The sequence below is a fragment of the Cebidichthys violaceus genome, unplaced genomic scaffold (genome assembly GCF_023349555.1).
Source record: "Cebidichthys violaceus isolate CVI_PGR_0920_01 unplaced genomic scaffold, fCebVio1.0.p SCAF_2, whole genome shotgun sequence".
In the NCBI taxonomy this organism is placed as follows: domain Eukaryota; kingdom Metazoa; phylum Chordata; class Actinopteri; order Perciformes; family Stichaeidae; genus Cebidichthys; species Cebidichthys violaceus.
The window spans coordinates 15,418,912-15,441,960 of record NW_027176372.1 but is presented as its reverse complement, the minus strand read 5'-3'; the positions used below and the strand labels follow the sequence as shown (position 1 = coordinate 15,441,960).

The window sequence follows — 23,049 nt, the reverse complement described above, 5'->3', positions numbered from 1 at the left end:
ATTGCCATCCTGGACACCTTCTCCCATTGGTTGATCTGTTGATGAGTAATTCATCATTATTATTGTTTTAACGTTAGAGCTTTAACACCATATGATGTTCATAGGGGTGGTATGTATTGAATAAAAATGTTAGTGAGCCATTTAGAAAACCTTTTAATGCAAAATAAGAGTTCAGAACAGGTAAACAGGGTTTCATACAATGACAGATCAAATGTAATCATCACTGTGTAATCATTCAACATTTAACTACTTTTAGTCAAAAATGCTCCAAAATGACTCTGTTCTGATTATCAGTTTCCAAGTCTAAAGTATGGATCACATGAAGTCAGTTGCTTTCCATTACTGCAGCAAGCACCTCTTTTCTTCATCTGATGATCCCATTTAAACCCGTGTGTCTGTCTCACATCATACACTTCATACAAATCATTACATGCTTTTGAAGACAGCCCCCAGGAATCATGTCAACGTCTGAAATACGTTATCTCAGAGGTCCACGGTCTCACACACTGACGGACTCCTACCAACACATGAGCATACACTGTACGTTTTGGTATTTTCTAAATTTTTTAACAAAAGACAGTCACATTGCGACGCTAGGGGGCGTCATTGTCCCGTGGAGGTTCACACATTTGGCGTCAAGCGTCATATCTGGTGTTTGAATAAAGTGGATACCACTAGTGAATATATATATTTTTTTACCTTGTTCTCACAAATATTTGTGCAATCCACAATTAAATCTGAGCTAAACTTATCATACATTGTGTAAAATATATTAAAGTCACATTTTAGTCTGATCTACACAATATAATCGTACTGACAATCATGGCACTGACATATTTCTCCACGATGGAGGTCATAGATAAGGTAAGCAATTAGGTAAAGTTATTATCCTCCCTTATCGTAAACTATAGACCTCACTAATTGTAAGAACACATGTGAGCCAGCCAATCTTTGGCATTCAGTAAATCTGTTGATCTCATGGTCATTTAATTAAAATAGCTTTTCCATTTTTTACCCTCCATCTAAATAACCCCGTATTACAGTAAAATGGATGGAGACACATTTTTTGACAGTAATTGTTTGTAAACTGATCACACATTTGTTACAAGCACAGATACATACATCATTGGACCAGACACAATAGATCATTGCTCTTCTCTGTCAATGAGCCACACACAGTCTGTCTGCTTTACATTACAAATTCAATGTCTCTACAATTAGCACTTAACAGGTGGACACAAGCATACAGGGACTCCTTCCCTTCTTCTCCGCCTGTTCACTCCCCTCCCTCTGCCTCTTGTTTGGTTTCTCTTGGTGATGACGACAAAGGCGACAAGTGCTGCCAGCATTATGGCTGTTATTATGAGGCAACCTGCGAAGACCAACATCGCTTTGTTCTTGAACATCCACGCACATACAGAGCAAGGCTCATGCAGCGCACTAAACCTGCATGTCTGCGTGGTGTTATCCTCAGGGAAACCTCCACGAGTGATGATTTCTCTGTAGACAGCAATGGAGGCTTTGGCTTTGGATTGATGGTGGGTTGAGGTGAAGAGGCCAAACTGGGGGGCATGTCGATCTTGCAGTTTCCACACGTAGAAGCCCTGCAGGTTGACTCTGTCTAATTGGCGAGCTATTGAGACAAATACAATAAAGGAGAAAAGTAAGACAAGAATCATTCATCCACTCTCCAATCCCTCCTCCTCCTTAAGGAATATGAATAACCAAGATATACTTTATTTTACTATTAATAAAACAACCAAATGTTTAGAATAGAATACATGCCAAATGTTTAACACGTTAGAGAACAACGCACGCAATACAGGTGAGCTAATAAATAGCAAAGTGTGAACACAACACTGATCAACACTGTTGCTGTACTCTCCCCTCCTCTTTTTTTTTATGATCTTCCTGGTTTCTCATTAAATCCAGGTTTTTATAGTAGGAAGCAATATGGTCATAAAACCTGTATTGCCTGTGGGTCTGCGTCTCTGTCTCAACATCATGACTACTGAAAAATGATTATGTAAAACATGCTGGTTTGAAGAGGGCCATTACTGATGGAGATGTATGATCTGAAATGTATGTCACCTTTTAAGGCCTCCTGCAGATAACTCCTGAGAAAGTGTTGCCTGAGTTTGTCCTCCACAGGAGCCTGATCATCAACCCCACTGGCTGTGACAATGATAGGCAGATCCCTTCCATATCTCTGGCTCACCCAGTTCAGGATCTTCCGCAGGCCCTTGGGTACAAGAGCCTGCCCCAGGCTTGAGGAGGGCCAGGTGGGATCAGAAAGGATCACACAGCCGTGATCAGGAGGTTGTTTCTGCCTAAAATTGCCCTGTGTGTGGAGATATGGAGAGACCAAACGGGTGGTGAAATGGTTCAGAGCGATAAAACTCAATGTCCCTCTGAGCTCCTTCCTCTCAGTCTCAGTAAAGCTAGGAAGAGGGGATCCAGGGAGGCCCATTACTCGAGCTTTCTCCTCCAGGTATGCCTTCATTTCTTTTGGATAGTCCACCTTGCTATGCTTCTCCTCATATCTAGTCCCAAGCAATGGGTCTAAGAACCGACCAAGCTCAAACAAAAGGAATCTCTGTGCTGCTGCCGTATGTGAGTCAAGGAAGGGGTTTGCAGGTTTGGCCCAGTCAGCATGTAATGCAAGTGATACCAGTGCTCTCTGTTGACCTGAGTGTTCCTTCTCATACAGCCTAAAGGCTTTAGCGTGAGCCAGAAGAAGGTTATGAGCTGCCTGATGCTTCTCTTTCCAAGTGGAATAAACCAATAAATCTATCAGTCTGTTTGGCTCATTGACGGTGATCCAGTATGGAACCCAGGAGCCCAGCTGCTGGTAGCACAGTGCTGCATATTCCTGAAAGGCCTCCACTGTGCTGTAGTTGAGCCAACCACCAGAGGCTTGCAGTGGCCCAGGCAAACCTAGATTTGGAGCTCTGTGTGTGGGGTAGTACAGAATAACGACAGCCTCCAGGTCCAGCTTCTTGAGCTCGTACAGAACACAGCGGTAGTACCTTTTAAATGTGAAAAAAAGATTACAGAATTAGCAGTTAATGTGCGTAGACAAAAAGAGAGATAGAGTCATATATAATTTTTTTTAAATGTATTGAAATGGGCTAAAAATCTATGGTATGAATTTTGAATTGAATTCAAATTAATCAGATTGTGCCGAATTTCAGAAAATCGTCTGTTTGTGTGTTTGTGTACTTCTACCTCAGAGCTTCAGTGTTCACATTAGAGAGGTCTCCCTGGGGTAAAATCAGAGACCAGTTTAGAGCAAAGCGGTAGTGAGATGCCCCAGTGGACGCAAAGAGGCGAAGATGACCACGAATAGCCAAGTAGTCGGTGCACTGGGCTCGTCTGGTTTGCATCTTCACCCCTGGGACTGGACGCAGCGAACCGTCTCCTGTCAGGTTCCAGCTGTACAAACGGTTGTCAGTAAACTGTGGTGAGAACGGGTAGAAGTGAACCTACAATAACAAAAAAAGACAGAATAATATCAGGGTAAATACAGACATTCATTTAGCCTTTCTTTGCTGTATATTCTCAGTTTATCTCTCTTCTTACCTGTAAAGTGGAGTCGGCAATACCCCAGTGAAATTCGCAGGGGAAACGGCCCTTGATCTCTCTGGAGGTTTCTTGTCTGCGGAAACCATTGTCAGTGACAACACGCCTGTAGTACTGAGCACTGGTCTTGGGGCTCCTGGTTCGGTTTGGTTGGCTGAAATCGATATAGAATAGGCCTCGCCTAACAGTGAAGCCATAATTCCACTCAAATCCATCCACCAGTGACCAGGCAGAATAGCCAAACACCTGCACCCCATCAAACTTGATGGCTGTGAAAGAAAACACAGCATTAAAAGTGGAGGAATATAAATTTGCTAACTTAATTGCAATGTTCTTTTCACTTCTCTTACCTTGCAGGACCTGGTTGATAAACCTCTTCATCAGGTAAATGGCCACGGTGTCCTCCTTCCCGACACTGGCTTCAGAAAACCAGCTTCCCTCGGTCACAAGCACCTTCGGGTCCCCATACTCCAGCTTTATCCAGCCCAGTACACGCCTCAGGTCTGGAGTCACAGTCTGCCCATACTGGGCTAGGCCCCGGCCCAGACGGAGGTTGTTGGGCCCGAAGGACAGAGCAAAAAAGTCAGCTGTTTTCCGCACCCAGAGCTTCTCCTCGGGGGAGAATGTGGGCAAGAGGGCCCCGTGCTTCATTTTGAAAGAGATTGGGTAGTCCCCATCACCAAAGATGGGGTTGGCAAACCAGCCAAGGGCAGCTTCTATTGACTGCTGGCAAAGCTCAACATTAGCAGCTGTGGCTTGGCCTCTTTGAGGCTCAACCCAGTGGGACCCCAAAACAATGGACACTTTACCCTTCTGAGCTGGACGGAAGTGGGTGTTGTAGGTGTGCCATGCTTTGGCGTGTGCCTGAAAATCACAGCAGACACATTAGTATGATGCACTGTGCTGCAGTCTACAACACAATTACAATAGACATTTTTCATGGAAGACATTTTATGTGCTATAGTAGGAGAAATACATTTGTAAATAATAGAATGCATGATGGCTAAATTACATTTAGCTTCAGTTTGCTGGCTCACTGTCACTTGAACAGAACGGAGTCCTCATTAATATTCTTATTGTCAGTATTAGTGTGCATGCAGTGCATTCTGTATACTTCTGCATTCTGTAAATGCAGAAGTAGATAAGAAAATCACTTGTCTGCCTTGATTTGGGCTTATTTTACACAACATTTCATTCAAAGCTGTCTATAGTTTGTAACAGACGAATAAGCACGAAAGAAATAGTACTAAAGAAATAACTAAGTTATAGTGTAATCATTAAAACAATCTTTTAGGCACCAGAGAATCACTATTTGCTCAGACTATCTGCGTGGTGTTAGCTGCACATACTATCTGTGCTAGACTACAAAAACGTGAGTGATTATTAATAAGGCATATCTCCATTACTTCCTGTCACACACTGTTACGCTCCAGCAGAGAAGTGCTGATGTGGTGGACCTTGACCGTAATGTCTCTTTAAGTGTTCCGTTTACTGATCACAAACCTGTCAAAATGAAATATGATCAACTGGTCATATAAGAGATAAAATAAAAAGGGAGAATTAAGGCTTTGCACTTGACTGCACCAGTTGTATGTTTCAAGTAAGTCAAGCAAGTAAGTAAGTAAGTCAAACTATATTGTCTTAATTGATTTCATTCTATTGCAACAAAACATCTGAGCACTGTGCAGTCTGTGCTTGCGTCACTTTCTGTTGTCTTGTGGATGCAAACATTCATTGACTATCATAAACTGATATAACTGCAGCAGAGGTTCAAAGTTTAAAGACAGTCAATATGATTAGAGAAATTCTTCATGTGCTGCCGTCTACAACCAAGGCAGAAAAAGCACAATATGAGTACAGACTATATTAATCTAGACTTGTTTCACTTACCCTGATCAGGTTGTGGGCCACAATAAGAAAGCCAGCGGGGCCTCCTGTTTCTCCAGGAGCGTGCACGCCCCTCTCATAGCCCTGCACAGCCACCAGGTATGGATTATGCATTGTGAGCCAGTACCTAACACGGCTCCCAAACGTGTTGAAACAAAAGGCAGCGTACTCCTCAAACAGTCCCACCAGTGTATCATTTTTCCAGCCACCATAGCGCTCCTGCAGGACTTGTGGCAGGTCCCAGTGATGGAGGGTGACAATGGGCTCAATTCTCTTTTCCAGGAGCCTCTCTATAAGACGGCTGTAATGCTCCACAGCAGCTGTATTGGGATGACCTTTTGCATTCCCATCAGGAAAGAGTCTGGGCCAGGAGAGAGAGAAATAGTATGATCTTACACCGAGATACTCCAGTGCCTCCACATCTTCGTCCCAGCGAGTGTAGCTGTCACTAGCCACATCAGCAGTCTCGGTTGCCAATTTATCACTGACAGTGGAGTGGGTGAAATGGTCCCAGATGGATGGGCCTTTCCCCTCCTGATCCCAGGCTCCCTCTGTCTGGAAGGCAGACGTCCCTGAACCCCAAAGGAATCCTGAAGGGAAGGTATCATGAAGGAAAGACTGGTCTTTGATGATGGGGTCCGGCTTGGGCTGCTGCCAAATCCTCCTGCCGTCTCCAAGAGAGCAGGCCACCTTGTTCCAACCACACACCAACAACAGGAGGGAGAGTAAGAGGTACTGTAGAGTGGGAGCAGAAGAGTGGTTCAGCATACTGAAGGAGTCTACCTTGTTTCAGAAATCCACTGGAAGGCAGGAGCTGGTGTCAGTCAGAGCAATTGCTCTGTTCAATGTCGTAAATCTTCTTGAGAAAAGAAAAAGACCCATTATGGTGGAGGAGGGAGGAGAGTGAATACACCCGAGAGAGAGTCTGAAGCTTCAAGGTGCTGCACGATTCATCTGACAACCTGGTCAGACTTCCCTATCTCTCCCTCGGTGTACTTGTGCTCCCACTCAGCCCCTCCCGACCACACAATGTCCACACAAAGGTTGACTCATATCCTCACACCATACTTTGAGAAGCTTCCGGTGAATTATTTTTACCTGTAATTTCTTCAATTATATCATCAAATTAAAAAAATGAAAAAACTATTTAAAAGAGAGGGCCAACACTTAAAGAGGTTATCCTGAGCTATTCCTGAGGACACAGCTCTAAACATGCTGTTGATTGCTGTAAAAATGTTCTTGTGTCAATAATTAGCTTGTACTCTGATCTTAGCTCCATAACTAAGAAGTAGTTCACATTGCGGTCATCGTTTCCAACAAACACTTGCAGATGGTGGTGAAACATAACAAGTTTTACATTTGAGTTAAATGGATTTCATTTTTGAACACTTACTGGGGAAACTTATTGAAACACAAGGAAGGACAATGCAACCTAGTGTAGCCTGAAACTGAAAAGAAAACAGGTTGTTTTTGTTGTTGTCTTATGGCCAGAAGCTGCTTCCCAGATTTGATCAGAACCCTGCCAGGTGAGAACAGCAACACCAGCTCATATCGTCTTATTCAATTTAGCTCCTCTTGCTATATGACTAACAGTCACTGACCAAAGTAAACAGCATTGCTGCTTGACTAAAAACATTGCTGGGAAGTGTATGTTTGTGTGACTGTCCATCTGTCTGTCTGTACACACACTTGCCCTTTATAAAGCCTAACAATCACAATAAAAGAAAAAGGCCCTTCCTCATCCTTCTTCATTAAAGACAGTGTCTAGAGCTGTCTAGAGTAAACAGTGCAGTTGCCCAGGATACCCTTTGCTTCAAGGCATTAGCGGGATAAGTTAATTGAGTTGAAATGGTCATTTACCACTCAGACTGACCTCAGTGTGGTCGCTATGATACTGAAGAAAAGACGCCTGATAACACTGAGGGGCTTTTCAAAACACTCTTACACAGTAGGACATATAACATAAATACACTTGACATAATAGTTTGGTATGTTTGTGACAAAGCCCCTAAACACTAGGTTTGATTCAAAACCAAGGCAGAAGTAAAATAACTTCGAAACACAGTCCACCAAATACCAGCATGTAAAGAACAATGTTACACAAATCTGAATCAGAATAACTGAGTAGATTTAATTAGCACTATAAATACAGTAATTCCCTTTAATGAAAAGCTCTTTACAGTAAATAAGTGAAAAGAGGATGTACGAGAGAAAGACATGATTGGTCTGACAGTTGCTTTCATTTCCATTTCTGTATCCTCTTACCGCCGTTAACTGTAACATCAGCAAAAGTTGTGTCAGAAAAATGAGCAAGAGCAATAGAAGAAGCTAACTGCTCATTATTGTCTTTTGATCGCACTGCTTTTGATTGTTGGGGAACCTTTTTGCACATTTTTGTCACCATTAACAAAAAAAGTCCATCTGACCTTGGTAAGTACGCTCCTTTTTCTGTCTATACTGTATAATGAAGAGTCTAAAAAAGCTTTAAAAAAAACTTTAGAAACAGAATGATTGAATCTATCCACTAAACTAATGCATTTGCTCAATTCAGTTTTCAAAATAAATCTGACTATGGATTAAAAGACATTGCTATCTGTATTTAAAAGACGTTTGGGACATGGGGATGCAGAAGTAATCCTAAACCTATGACTGATCAAATGTCAGCCAAAAGACTCACTGTTATGACCAAGCAGAGAACAAAGAAGAAGAAAAAAAATACAACAAACTACATCCTATGCTCATGACGGTTTACCATTCGGTGTTGTTGAAACAGTTTTAGAGAGGTTTACAGTGACTATTTTGTCCATTATTATTTGTTTGTTATTTTGTCCACCCCATTTATATCTGAGGGTGAGCTAAATAACAGGCACTCCTTCGTGTGTCATGCAATACAGTTGACCACAAACTACATCCTTCACAATGACGTTGAATCACACTTCTCTAAAAAAGATTCAATAAAAACTGAGCCTTCCTAAGATTTATTGCAGGACTGTTTTAATAGACTGTTTTAGCCAGGTGTACCAATAAACTTGCAACTGAGTGTATGTATAAGACGTTTATTTTCTTACTTCTACCCAGACTAACAATGAGGCCGATGATCGCTGCCCTCTGGGCGGCAGCCATGTTGATGGGACTCCAGCTGAGTGCTTCATCCACTGACAGCATCGTAGACCGCTCATCCAAAAACCTCTCCTCTGTCCCAAGAGACCTGCCGCAGACAACTGAGCTTTTAGACCTTTCATGCAACCACATACAGCAGCTTCACCGGGGAGACTTCAAAAACACACCCCTCCTGAGGTTCCTCAACGTTTCCTGGAATAGTTTGGAGGGCATCGATCCAGAGACATTCCTCGACACGCCACTTCTGGAGGATCTAGACCTGTCACACAACAGACTGAGGAACCTGTCGGGTCAGCGCTACCTGCTCCACACAGACAACCTTCTGGTGCTGAATTTAGTCTGCAACAACTTTCTCACAATGACACTTGGCAGTGAGTTCAGATCCCTGGTAAAACTGGAGAGATTAGCTCTTGGAGCACAAAACATCAGTAATGGGGATTTCATGAATATTGCTGAAGTGAAACTGCATACACTTACTATTTCCCTGGAGAATGAACAGGGTTATACAGCAGGTAGTCTGCAGGATGTTTCTGCTCAAAGGCTTCAGATAGCCTTCATTAGTCAAATATTGAACCAATATCTGGTTTCTGATGCACTGTCACTCTTTGTTACTGTGGAGTTGATGGATTTAAATGGTGGCTACAAAGACCTGAGTAAGCAGCTGAGCGAGAGAGTAGGAATCCTCACATCTCATCTTTATCTCACCAACATATCAATCAACTGGATGGACTTGACTCACTTTGTAGGTGTGGTCCAGCGTACATCAGTCACTCATCTGACGGCCTCTGATGTGACCCTGCACCAATTGCCTAGAAGCGACAATGAAGCGATCCAGACGTCGAAAATGAAGTCCTTCACAGCCATAAGAGCGGTGGTAACGTCTTTCCTCTTTTCACAGGAAGTTGTTTATGACTTTTTTATCAACATGCCGGTGGAGAATTTAGCAATCGTTGAGACTTCAATCATACACATGACATGCCCAAAGTTTCACAGTCCTATCCTGCAGCTGGACTTCTCCAATTGTGCCCTATCTGACTCCATCTTCTCCAGAGTAGAAGGTCAAGAAAGTCTTGAATGTGAGAATCTGGATAGTGTGAGGAAATTGATTCTGGTGGGCAACAATTTCAGGAGCCTTCAGATCCTGAGCAAACGGGTGCAATTCATGAAGTCACTGCAACATCTGGACCTCAGCATCAACTCCCTGGTTTATGATGGTCTCGGAGAATGTGTCTGGCCACTAAACATCACCAATATGACTCTGTCTTCTAATGGTCTGACAGCTTCCGTTTTTAAATGTCTACCAAAAGGAACAGAGTCACTGGACCTCCAGAATAACCAGGTTTCTGTGATACCATCGTCCATCTTGAAACTGGAAAATCTTTCATCTCTGAATCTAAATGCCAACAGGCTGCGGGACCTCCCAGTGTGTGACGGCTTCCCCGTTCTGAATGAGCTTCTGCTCAAGTCAAATTCCCTCCATGCACCATCTATGAACATGCTGGAAAGCTGCCCCAAACTGAAAACCCTGGATGTCAGTTACAACCCCTTCACCTGCACCTGCCCTCTGAGGAGTTTCATAAGTCTTGGCATCAAGTCTGAAAAGAAGAAAAGTCAAACAGGAATTGAATTGTTGAGCTGGCCATTGGGCTATTACTGCATCTACCCAGAGGCCGTTCGAGACTTCACCTTGAAAGACATCTCCATCTCAGAGGTCTCCTGTAACACTGGCCTCCTAGCTATCACCATCATATGCCCATCCGTGCTAGTGATTATCGCAGTTGTTACCCTGTGCCATCGTTTGGATGCCCCCTGGTATATAGGCATGATCTGGCAGTGGACCAGAGCCAAACATCGCGCCAGAAAGCGTCACGTTCGACCTGAAGATCTGGTGGGTGTCGAGTTTCATGCTTTTGTGTCCTACAGCCAGCATGACGCAGAGTGGGTGCAGAATTCCCTCCTCCCAAACCTTGAAGGCACCACAGGAGGGCTCCGAATCTGTCACCATGAGAAAAACTTTGTGCCGGGAAAGACGATTATCGAGAACATCATCGCCTGTGTGGAGAAGAGCCGACGCTCCGTGTTTGTGCTCTCTGCTCACTTCGTCAAGAGCGAGTGGTGCCATTATGAGCTGTACTTTGCCAGCCACCAACGCCTCGCTTGGGGCACGGACAGCGTTGTGCTGGTGCTGCTCGAGCCTCTGCCTCAGTACCTGATCCCGTCCAAGTACTACCAGCTGAAGTCCATGATGGGCCGGCACACATACTTGGAGTGGCCTCAGGACAGGGCCAAGCACAGGCTGTTCTGGGCTAACCTCAGGGCTGCACTACAGGCAGACCTGCCAAATGCACCAGTAACAGAATTAGAGTGAGTTTGGAAGGCAGACTTACAGAGGAAAATAAAGTGTGAAGAGGATGTGTGAATTGGAGTTTGAAAGAGGGAACGCAGTAGGAGTAAAAACATCGGTGCTCTGGAGCGAAAAAGAAGTGTGAACATTTTCTAGTATTCTTTCTAAAACACATAAGCATACTTTCTCGAGCTATAGTGTCTAATTTCCAATCGTGTACTGTGAGCTGAAGATAAACTGACTTCTTGTAACCTTGTAAGATATAAATCATTTGGCAACTCTTTCAACCATTCAGAGGACATTTAATGGAAACATTTATATAACCTAACATTTCAAGTTTGTAACAAAAACAATAAACTTTACCAAAGAATATAAAAAATGCGCTCAATTCTTTTGTCATAACTGACTCCACAAATGTCACAATATGATTGAACCACTTCAAATGTGGTTGTGCACATGTTGAGAAGAAAACTACACACATACTATGTTAATTTCATGAGCACTGTATATTCAGAAAACCAGTATTCCTACCAACTCTCTGAAAAGAGAGATCCGCTTTTAAGGCAAGATGTATTAATTTAAGAGTTCATAGATAGATGATGAAGACAAGAGAGTTAGAAATGTGTCCTGTGTTGGAGTCCCAAAGTCAGTCCAGCTGCATTAAAACGGTGCCTGTAATATCAACAAAAGTCACAGGCCAGGTGTCAAGGAAGAGACTGGATGATCATGATCTTCTCGTTGATGCAGAAACGGTGAAGCACACTGTACAGGTTCTCTCCACAACGCGACACCTGCCTCTCCATGGCCAGACGGAAATCTTCCTTCACTCCTTTGGTGATCCCACGAGTCACAGTGTGGTGTCTGAAAAAAAACATAGGATAAAAACTAAAATTAACACAAACATATTATCAGAGATGTATTATTATGACATGATTTGAGACTGAGATCTATGCAGTAAAGACAAAATCACAGAAACAGCATGTTTTCTTACATAAATCAACCATCCAAGATTGCACAACAAAAGTCTCATCATCATAAATAAAAAACACAGAAAACATGTTCACAAATGAAATGAGCTCAAGTGTTATGAGAAGGCAAAAAAAACAACTAAATTTACTGCACAAGACCAACATCATCCTCAAAGAACAACAACAGTGATGAGCACAGAAAGACGAGCAATGGCTCAAATAAACAAACGCCAACAGGAAATCAAACTAATTCTGGATGTAAAATGACAGGCCCAAATCAAAACTGGAGGGATGACAAGCCTTGAAGTTGGGAATGAAGGGAGGGTGACTGGTGTGTGTGTGTGGGGGGGGGGGGGGGGGGGGCTGTGGGAGGAGGGGCCTGGGGTACCTGTCCATCGTCTGCACCCCTTGTAGCAGAAGGGTATTTAACTCCACCCCCAGGGCGGGACTAGGGTTCCTGAAGAACAGCAACATTCAACAACTCTGTCAGTGAGGGTGCATTTAAGTGTCTTAACTTCTACAGCAATCAATGAAGGAGTTTGATAGAAGCTTTATTTTAGTCGCAAACCCCTTTCTCTGTCTAACGTCGCTCCGTCAACAGCATTTTCAGTTCAAAGTACATTTCTACCCACAGGCCGTGTCTACTTAAGATCATCAATCAATATCACTGTTCTCTTTAAAAACAGCAACAGAACGGGAGTGCGCAGAGGCACGATGCAACTAAAACGCTTGTGAATGGGACGTGCTTACTTGATGAGCATTCCCTGATTGGGCAGGAGCTCCAGTTGAATCCTGCCGCCTTCTGGTGTACGCAGGTATGCAAACTCCTCCAACATGTCAATGTCTGACAAAAGTCATGAGCTCATGGAAACTAACATCCAAGACAGCAGATCACAGACAAGATAACCACAAAGTAATTTGTCTCTATACATTTTGTCAGGCTTGTGCGAGTTACAAAAAAAAAAAAGGATACTGGTGACATAGTTGAAGAAATTCTCATACTGCAAACCGCCTTGCTGACAGATCTTCTCCACTGCCTTTAAAAACAGCATCTCGCCCTGTGGCCAGTCGTGCTGCAGGAGCACCACCACGTGACCGAGGGACAGGTCGTCACGACTGTCTGTGAAGACACGGAGCTGATCGCACAAAATGAAGAAAAGAGAAAGTGGGTTATTCGAGGGTTTAATACCTTTATAGTCTTAAAAATAAATGGATCGACACAAATAGTGACAAACCATGCATTTCCACAGGGTTAACTAGTTTAAGTACCTTGAAGCAGGCTAACATCAGCTGGAAACAGAAAGGTAACACAGCTTTGCTGGTGCAGGGAAGCAATCTCAGGTCATTACCTAGATGTGACAAAAATAAGTCACTGCATAACGTTCTGACAGTTATGCATTTCTCTGTCACACGACAAATGGTGCGATTTATATGATTTCTGTATCGGGGGACAACAGTAATTTCAACAAAGAGAGTTGTTTCTCGTTAATATGTACATTTTATCAAAAGGTAACCTGTGGTTTCCTTGAATTGATATTGAGTTAATGGTCATAACAATCTGTCAACATACAGACACACGCAAAACATTTTTGGGACATATTTGCCAAAGATATGAAACCATTTTGTGCTACAAAAGATTTATATTAGATGTCAATTTCTACATAAAAAGTTAAAAGCTGTTCACAGGTGGTAAGCAGGAAGTGTTTACCTTTCCTCATTTTGGTCTTGACTCTGCCCTGATCCTCTGGAGTCTTAGCTGGTTCCAGGCTCGGGGACATCAGACCCCCGACAACATCAAGCAGCTTCTCACAGGCCATCTGATTAACACACACAGTACAACACATGCATCAAATGGCTGAACAGGGCAAGGCTATTACGCCAAATTTTGTAAGAAAAAAATTCAATAAAATATATTGTCTGCATGTATTTTGTCACTTGTACTCTAAATCCTGTTGTAAGCACATGTCGTCGGTGTGTTATGGATATCTTATTACTGGGCCAAAAATGTGGGCATGCATGTTAAATTATGCTCAATAATAAAGCTTTGCATGTGATAAGAGTATCTTTGGAGCAAAATAAACACATATCAGTTAGTCAGAATGGTTAAATTGATAAGTATGTATGTACGTCTGAACATAATCTCTGAAATTTGAACTCTGCTGCAGTTGTGCTTTAAAATCAAATTAACTACGACGCCACCTGCAGGCTAGTCGGGGTTATCGATTCATTCTTGGAGCATGGCCCACAGAGCATTATGTTTTGTAAAATAACACCAACTTCAGCAGAAGTTAGAAGCAAAACAACCTCCTCCGTACATTACAGTGCAATAGAGACATCAGTATAAAACAAGATTAGAACAATATCTACAGTAGTGGCATTAAATAACAGAGTACAACCATTTGAATAGGAATAGTAAAACAATTACTGCTCAAAACAATAGTACAACATAATATATTTGGGCCAGGCGTGTATTCACAATATGGAAAAATGACCACACAATGGATTAATGTAAAAACAACATGAGAGTGTGTGTATGTGTGTGTGTGTGTGTGTGTGTGTGTGTGTGTGTGTGTGTGTGTGTGTGTGTGTGTGTGTACCCTGTACTCTCCCAGTGCGTAGTGGCAGGACGCCTGCTGTATGAGGGCCCTGTGGTGCTCCAGACTGGCCTGACCTGAGGGGCTCTGCTGTCCAGGCTGAGGCTGCTGCACTGCAGCCATCTGGTGCAGGCTAGAGAGGGCCTTACGGTACTGTCCCTGGAGACACAGACACAGACACAGACACACACACACACACACACACACACACACACACAAAAATAGATACTCTTTAAGATTTCAACTAATGAGGCACATGGGAAGAGATTCATTTTAACGTTTATAAATATCTCTGTTACGAAAACTATATATTGACATTAAATCCATTAAAATTACCTCAGTTCAATCCAATAGTTGTTCCATAACCTTTATTTGCCCCATTCATTTGTATAAATTAATATATTTATTGCTATATCTTGTCTTTGCTGCTCCTCCAATAACTACATTTCTTCCTAGATCAATAAAGTTAAATTAAATCCAGTACAGAGTGATTAAATACTTTACAAACAATATAAACGGCAATAAAAGGACAGCAGGTGTCTTGTCACAAACAAATAAAAAAAAAAATCATAAATCATCAGAACTGTTGCTTGCCTGGTATATGATCGTGTCAGTGAGGAATATTCTGAACCACAGCCAGCTGTCCGTCTTCCAAGAGGCACAGATCTTCTTGAACTCTGTTAAAATGTTACAAAAACAAATTATTAAGAATTTATTTCCTCAATTCCTGAGAATCAAAGACAGTTGTTATAGAGAAAGCTTTGATAAGCCATAAAAATACATCTGCAGCTGTTGTGGTTTTCAATCTATGATATTGTGTCGGACTGACTGGACTCTGTCTGCGTAGGAAAACAAGAACACGTATGAACAGAAGAGGTGTTTACCGGTTTCCAGGCCATCATGGGAGTGAAGAAGGTCCCAGCTTTCCCTAGCTGTGCGAAAGCTCTCCAGAGTCTCTGACCAGCTCGGCATCTCAGTCTTGTTCACCAAAATGTGTCGACCGCGACCTTTTCCCAACCCTTCCTCATCATCTGAGCTCTACAATGACACGGATACAACGGAAACACACCACAATCACCTTCTTAAGAACACAGAAAGCACAACCTTCCTTGCAGTTTTTCGTGGCTAGAAACATCAAAATGATTTCTGATCTGTACTCACCATTGTCTTCTCTCTCCCATCTGCCAGTTTGCGTTTCTTATGTGCATGTTTCACTGCTCCCCTTTCCACGTCCACATCATTATACACCGAGCTCAAATCCTCCACAAGGATCCACGGCCCGGAGCTCAACGCATTCACACCTGCCAGGCATAAACCCATCGTTTGATCTTTTATCAGCGATGCACATCCTCAAGAACTAGAGTTAAATGAACGAGCAAAGATGGAGGCTAACCCTGGAACAGTGCAGGCTGCACAGCTGAGACGTAGAGGAAGGCGCTGCGGAAGAGGACGAGCACGGCACAGATGACCACTTGACTGCAGCAGCGGGACCGTGTGTCTCCTTCCAGACCAGGCAGGTAGCGACACAGCTCCTTCACTCTCTGCAGCATGTCCACATAACTCCTAGAGCATAAGGCACACAGAAAAAAAGAAACATGGACAATGCTCCACATATATAAATGTATATAACATCTATAAGTATTGCATGTGAAAACAATCTCTTTCCTATGCCTCTCCCTTTTACAAACAGTTTTTTTTATGTGGTCTGACAACAAAATCTATTCATCCATTTGTATCAGTAACAGTAGACTTTAAATCAAAAGCACCTCTCAGTAAAATGCAGTCCAATTCAACAGCACCTCAAAACAACAGCCTCAAAATGACCAACGTTAACTCTGAATGACATGCAGACGGATGTACTACCTCTGTCCCATGTCTCCCTGCCACTCGCAGCGTGCTCCAACCACAGCGAGGATATCCAACAGCCTCTCCCAAGGTTCAGCTACCACTGACGATTTTTCAGACAGACCGTCAATCACATAACGCTGGGAGCCACGGGACACAGTGGGCGACTTCAGAGAGCCACCTTCTTGAGAGCCTGAAACAAAGAAAATGTCAGACAGGCAATGAAGAGAAAAAAGATGGAGATAGACCCTACTATAGGACAAGAAACCTCGAGGTTTAAGGCATCACACTGAGTTAGCACTAAGAGCAAATGACAGAGCAACACAGTGCTGCTTTACCCTGTGTCTGTACATCAGGTGAGGGTCCACGGGTAACATAGCCGATGTAGAATTCAGCTGCTTTCAGCATGTACTTCTGCATCAGGCTGGCCGGCAAGCGCATGTCCATGTTGTTTATGACCAACGGGAGGACATCACACACTGCAATAATAAGAAATAATTAGTCTGAAAGTCATTGCATATAGCACATTTTTTAATGAAAGGCAAGTATTAATGTGAGTGTTTCACTCACCAAAAAGTTTTCTGAAGCAGTTGACAGGCGTCTCCACATTCTCTGATGCCTCCGCCTCCAACAGTTTTTCTCCTAGATTGACCTAAACATACAGCAGAAAGTTAGCAGGGACTGTTCATTGTTCCATTTAGTCAAGGTTCAAATGTAAAACACACAAGGGCTATGTTATAATTACTTACTCCATGTTGAACCACAGACTCAGGAAAGCGCTTAAGAAGAAGGAGCAGCATCTCAGCCTTCTCCAAAGTGTTGAAACATTGCTCTGTGGCTTTCAGTAGCATCTCACACTGCACACGGCCAGGCAGTGTCTCAAAAAGCCCTGGGGGAGACACACACACACACACACACACACACACACACACACACACACACACACACACACACACACAAATAGATACTCTTTAAGATTTCAAAACCAACACTTCATTGTCACACTCCTGATAGTGAGTTAAAGTCCTCTCACCTCGTAGAAACTGTGCATGTTTGTCCTGAGAGTCACTGCGGAGTGCGGCTGTGATGACACTGATCTCTCGCCAAACAATGGGCTGATCTGGAAAGTTAATGAACCTAAAGAATGGACAAATAGTTAGCATCCGTTAGGTCAGAGTCAGTAAAGGGAACCTGACATTAACCCTTGTACCACAGATTAGATCGTACACTGTAACTCACATGTCGTACAGCAGCCTTCCTGCAGAAGCTGTCCTCTCTGCATTGCGTTCAATGATGTACATTTCATACTGTAAAAAGATGTCAACAATGCACTCATAACAGAGGATCCACACACTTCAAACACGTGATGCTGTTCGACTGACTGATAAAATAAAATGCATGCGCTATTATGCTATTATCAGCTGATACAAATGCTTAATGTTACCTGTATGTTGAAATCTGCAGGGTAAAGGGTTCTGGCAGTTATGAGCCAGGCTTTGGCCGCACAGGGATCAGCAGAGACCAGCTCCCGGGCTCTCTTCACCAAAAACTCGCAATCTTTTTGCGCTGACATTTCTCATGAATCTAGCTTTCGGCGGCGAAGGTGACAAAACTGAACCCACGTGCAGTTCAGAAAACAGTTTAATGCATATAGTTGTCTCAAGAGGACATGTGCTGTGACAGTTAACGTTAGCTAATGTTAGCGTTAAGCTAAAGGGAGCTGTTCTGTGCAAAATGTAAGAATACAGCTAGCAACAAATAGCTGACTATCACCTGACATCTTTGGTACAATTGTTCAACAGACCATGTCCTGTTATTCAATTAGCTCGTATACATTTACAAAATAGTGAATATTAACAACAAAAAAGGACAACAACGACAAAAAAACGTTTTGAAATCACCAGTTAAAGCTAAACCTATTTACCGACACCGTCTTTAACTTGACGACAATGACGTCACATCACAGTCGTAAAAATGTCGCTACATCCTGCTTTGCGACGAACAAAAACAACGCAGAAAAACGTCTGTTTTTCCGTTTTTATGGTTTAAATCAAAATATGTCGTTTACTATCTACTATTGTACAATACAATTAACTAACGTTAATAGTGAAAAGGTGAAATAATCTCTAAGAAATCCGCTGTAGACCTATCCATATGCTGTCAGATCTGCAGTAGTGCGCATGCGCTTCAGATGCGTTTTGCTGCGGTCACCTGCTGCTGCTGGGGCTGCAGACAACGACCTACAACTGTGGCCCAATTACCTTGCAAAAAAACTACAGCACACAAACCTGTCCGCGGGCAGGACAGCGTCTGGCGTAAACGGCAGGTAAAGACCGATTAATGAGCCGCTCTGTTGCCTGTTGACATTCAGTCACTGTCAACGAAGTCTACAACCAATGCTTGTCCGTTTAGTCTCTTATTATGCTAGACACTTAGCGTGCTAGGCTTACATGTATGTACTGCAACAAACAGCCATTATATCTGAGCCTGTTCTCGTGTTCTCTCTGTACCGTAAACATCTGATCGACTGCTTCTACCACAGCCGACGGGGCCCAGTCTCTAGCTAAGTTGAGCTAGCTAAGTTGATTAATAAACAGCCTAGCAGTTGGGTGTCTAGCTATTGCCCAAAGCTAGCCCGTCGCTTATGTGTTGTTGTTTTTTATCTATTCTTACAGTAAGTAATGTGGCTTCGTGTTCTTGTTGTAATGGGGCTGTTAAGTGATGTTAGGCCTCTGTGTCGGTCTGACAGAGAGCATGCTAGGACAACAGGCATGATGACACGACAAGCTAGTTAACAGGAAGCGTTACACAGAGGGCGTGTCTCGTGGAAGATTGAGTTATGGAAAAAGTATCGGATGATTATATAAGTGGTGCATTTCGTCATCTGCTCAAATCTGTTGATATAGTTAACCACATCTAATACAATTTGAATAAAATGCAGTATAATTCAGTAGTTTCCTGTGAAACGTCATGGAGGTGATTGTGTAAGTGTTCCAACATGGAGCTAAAGTGACACCTCAAAAGTAAAATGCTTGAATGAATGTACTGTACTTTAAAGCTGGGGGAACTTCTGAATTACATAACTCTCAGAGGTCAGGAGCCATGTGGCAGCATGGTTTGTCATACTGACCTGAAACTGTGTGTCAGTATTTCTGGAGTCATAATTTGGTTGATTTGCTGTGCCCTCTAACGTCCTTGCCTCCTTGGTCTATATTTAGACAACTTGCTTTAAGTGTTTCAGGTATTTAGAGGCTATTGCTTTCATTTCAGCAGATTTTCTGTTACTATTGTTTGCAGTAGGTTGTGCCACTAGCTTCTAATTCAAAAAGAGGAAAAACTAGATATTTTATGATAAAGTTGAATATGTAACTTTGTAATTACATGAAATGAACAGACCTGGTGTTTTCTTCTGCCCTGTGACTAAGCGGACCTTTTCCAGTCTGTCAAGTTTTGTATCAACTCTTATTTGTGGCTAGTTGGGGCAGCCTGGTTGTACAGGACATGGCGGTCCCTCCATACACAAGCCGTTCAAATAATTGTAAAAAGATGTTGAGGATTAATAGGCATGTCTGATATGTCCTCTCTCTTTCACAGGCTATATCATTTACAACAGAGGGCGGTGCTGATGTGATGCTGGAGGAACAGGTTGTGGAGCACTGAACCTCCCATGGCTGTTAGCACCATGGACTCAGAGTCAGCCCGGACACCTCAGCCTCAGCCTCCCCTGACTAAAGGAGGCCGCTCCCTGCTGCCTGCTGGAGCTCTGAGTTCCATGCTGGGCACTCGAGGGAAGCACTATGTCTGCGGCTCCATCGCAGCGTTTACCAACATTGTGGTGACTTTCCCCATCCAGAAGGTGCTGTTCCGCCAGCAACTGCACGGTGTGTTGGCCACTGAGGCGGTGCGGCAGCTCCAGAGGGATGGGCTGAGGAATCTCTACCGGGGCCTGCTGCCCCCGCTGCTCCAGAAGAGCACTACGGTGGCCATCATGTTTGGCCTGTACGAGGACTTCTCGAGGGTCTTACTAGACTGTGCCGCTGGCAGTGGTGTGCCAGAGCTGGTCACTCGGAGCTTTGCCGCTGCATTGGCAGGAACAACAGAGGCTATCCTGACGCCGTTTGAGCGTGTGCAGACTCTCCTACAAGACCATCGGCACCACGGGCGCTTCAACAACACAGTCCACACCTTCCGGACACTTCTGACTGAGTACGGTGTCAGAGAGTGCTACCGCGGCCTGGTGCCCATAATTCTCCGTAATGGCCCTAGCAATGTGCTCTTCTTCGGGCTACGCGGGCCCATTAAGGAGCAGCTCCCAGAAGTCACTAGCCGGTCCGGTAACGTGCTGACTGATTTTGTGTGCGGGGGTGTGCTGGGGGCAGCCCTCGGCATCATGTTCTATCCATTAAATGTGGTTAAGTCCCGGGCTCAATCTCAGGTCGGCGGAGCCTTCCAGCCTTGCAGGGAGGTGCTGCTAACAGTGTGGAGAGAAAGGGGTGGCAGTGTGGCCATGCTCTTCAGAGGGGCCCACCTCAACTACCACCGCTCACTCCTCTCCTGGGGAATCATCAATGCCACCTATGAACTCCTGCTGAAGCTCATGTAAGCGGGGGATTGGAGATAACACAATAGAGATCTAGAGAAGAAGAGAAAGCATTTAAAGGGGAAAAGCCTGCATGGAGCCAGTTTGTTGAGGAGAAAGGAAATCGTAAAGTAAAGCCGATGTACTTGCTGAAATTGCACTTCTGACAGGGGCCAACAGTCAGTTTGAGATAACCCATATGCCATGAATATTTACTGTTCAAAATATTATAAACAAGACGCACGCTTTAGCCTATACAAAACGATTGCCAGGGTCCAATTGAAATGCCCTTGTTTGCTCTCTGTACAAAATAGTTTTGGAGCAAACTGAACTCCAGTGCTATTTTTCCCTCACAGTTTCAAGCAAAGGTCCCGTGACTGGATTAACTGTGTCTTTGTTCGTGCCGTCTGCTGTGGTGTTTTGTAGACAACATTCGTCTGTTTGTTTGACCAAGAGCATTTCCTCTGTGAGGCTGTATTCTGCCACTTAACTGAAACACTTTTGTACTTTTGACTATTTAAATTCTCAAGGAGAGTGTACTGAATCGAGTGTTGGCCGGTTTGTTTCTCATCATGTTCCATCACCACCAATTCGGCCTTTATGTTTATGAGATCAGAAGGCTAATACTTTAAAAATATTGTTGAAATGAATATCAGTGATGATCTAGTTGACACACGCAGGCTATTTGAAACAGTTTCTGCTTTCACACATAGTTCATCTTTGCCAGTTGGAGCTGAAATGTTTTGACGAGCACTATTTGTCATGGTTTGTTTAATGAAAAGCTACTGGCATGTGTTATTTGGGTTGGGTTTTTTTTGAGACGTGCCCATTGATGTCACTAAAACACATTTATTGGAAAAGAGAAAATAAATGTTTAATGTTGACAACAAATTATCACACAAAAAACATTTGCTCTTTGTTTAAGATTATTTTTAAGAATACCTTTGCCATTTAAGAAAAAAATAATTTTGATATTAATTGTATGCACCATTGCTGCATTTGTTTATTTTTGGGCTATTCTTCATTCATTTGCTGTACAATTAAGTGCTTCTCAATGTTTGTTTACTTTTTATGAACTTTAATGTCACTTGGTTTATACGTGTATTTCTCCCTCTGCTCACACTTTATCGTTCCTTCTCTCACGCTTGTGCTCCTCTCTGTCTGTAACATCTGTTGACATAATGGGCTCAGATTTCAAGCTTGAGTAGATACTGTCACCACGCAGCAGCTCTCGCTGGGTACGACAGCCCGAAGAGGAAAGGCATGCTGCCTGGACATTGAGAGAGAGAGAGAGAGAGACTGAATAGTAATGGTGCTGAGAGAAGACCGGGGCAGAGGGTAATGTTCAGTGGCACAAAAAGCTCAAGCTGCCATGTAAATGTATCACGTGGCCTATTTCTCCGATTCTTTTCCTTTTGATTGTCCACCGCGTGTCGTTTCCTGAGCGTCTTTTAAGGATCTTCGAGGGTTTCCTTTTTCAAAGTAAGATTTATGATTTGAAATTGGGACGCCCTCGCTTACATTAATCAATGCTGTTTATAATTTCCACTTTTCCTGAAGCACATGTCTCCAAATCTTTATGAAAATGTCAGATGAATAATTGCAAACAAATGTTTCAAAATCAATCTATTAAACATATTGACAGTGAATAAGTTATGTGGGTGTTTAACTGTTTTCTCCAAGAATACGCTTCATTCACCAAAAAGGTTTGACAAATTATCTTCTGCTTATGTAATAGAGGCACCCATACATTATGGAACTGTGTCTTCTACTTTATGGGCGACTGTGGCTTAGTGGTAGAGCAGGTCGTCCTTCAACCAGAGGATCGGCAGTTCGATCCCCCGATGTGTTGGGTAAGACACTTAACTGTAATTCAGTTTAATGTATGAATGATTAGTTCTGATGGTAGCCACTGCCATCAGTGTATGAATGGGTACTTTGAGTGGTCTTTGGACCAAAGAAAGCGCGATAAACCCATTAACGTTTAAGCACCATAATCATCACATCATCACTGTTACAAAGATGTATTACAGACCTAACACTGGATCACAATGGGGGATGGAGCAAACACTCAAGTGGACTGTGTAGTTTAACGCCACTATCTGCTGTTTCTGTTACACGTTCGATCAT

At 43.2% G+C, this 23,049-nt stretch overlaps 4 protein-coding genes across 5 annotated transcripts; 2 read left to right on the top strand and 2 right to left on the bottom strand.

Annotated features, from left to right (window-relative positions):
* Positions 1-136: 136 nt before the first annotated feature.
* klb (klotho beta) lies at positions 137-6,599 on the bottom strand. The gene is made up of 6 exons (XM_068714696.1): positions 5,473-6,599; positions 3,933-4,446; positions 3,583-3,851; positions 3,229-3,485; positions 2,092-3,029; positions 137-1,633 (listed from the first exon to the last, which is right to left on the bottom strand). The coding sequence occupies exons 1-6, from the start codon at positions 6,235-6,237 to the stop codon at positions 1,218-1,220; spliced, it is 3,159 nt and encodes a 1,052-aa protein (XP_068570797.1). The 5' UTR covers positions 6,238-6,599; the 3' UTR covers positions 137-1,217.
* Positions 6,600-7,761: 1,162 nt separating this feature from the next.
* On the top strand, positions 7,762-11,294 carry tlr1 (toll-like receptor 1). Its single transcript, XM_068714697.1, has 2 exons — positions 7,762-7,899; positions 8,548-11,294. Exon 2 carries the CDS (start codon positions 8,555-8,557, stop codon positions 10,955-10,957), a length of 2,403 nt encoding a protein of 800 aa, XP_068570798.1. The 5' UTR covers positions 7,762-7,899; positions 8,548-8,554; the 3' UTR covers positions 10,958-11,294.
* ints10 (integrator complex subunit 10) lies at positions 11,215-18,426 on the bottom strand. 2 transcript variants are annotated; one of them, XM_068714698.1, is made up of 18 exons: positions 17,785-18,426; positions 17,580-17,647; positions 17,374-17,477; positions 17,090-17,229; positions 16,911-16,992; positions 16,679-16,819; positions 16,359-16,533; positions 15,889-16,058; positions 15,657-15,796; positions 15,380-15,533; positions 15,090-15,172; positions 14,499-14,654; positions 13,610-13,718; positions 13,171-13,250; positions 12,875-13,037; positions 12,652-12,745; positions 12,290-12,358; positions 11,215-11,794 (listed from the first exon to the last, which is right to left on the bottom strand). In XM_068714698.1, the coding sequence occupies exons 1-18, from the start codon at positions 17,911-17,913 to the stop codon at positions 11,638-11,640; spliced, it is 2,214 nt and encodes a 737-aa protein (XP_068570799.1). In that variant the 5' UTR covers positions 17,914-18,426; the 3' UTR covers positions 11,215-11,637. The 2 variants fall into 2 exon arrangements, with proteins under 2 accessions (XP_068570799.1, XP_068570800.1); XM_068714699.1 differs by lacking the exon at positions 12,290-12,358 and having other exon boundaries at positions 17,785-18,423.
* A 105-nt stretch (positions 18,427-18,531) lies between these two features.
* slc25a51b (solute carrier family 25 member 51b) lies at positions 18,532-22,575 on the top strand. Its single transcript, XM_068714695.1, has 2 exons — positions 18,532-18,666; positions 19,935-22,575. Exon 2 carries the CDS (start codon positions 20,008-20,010, stop codon positions 20,941-20,943), a length of 936 nt encoding a protein of 311 aa, XP_068570796.1. The 5' UTR covers positions 18,532-18,666; positions 19,935-20,007; the 3' UTR covers positions 20,944-22,575.
* Positions 22,576-23,049: the final 474 nt, after the last annotated feature.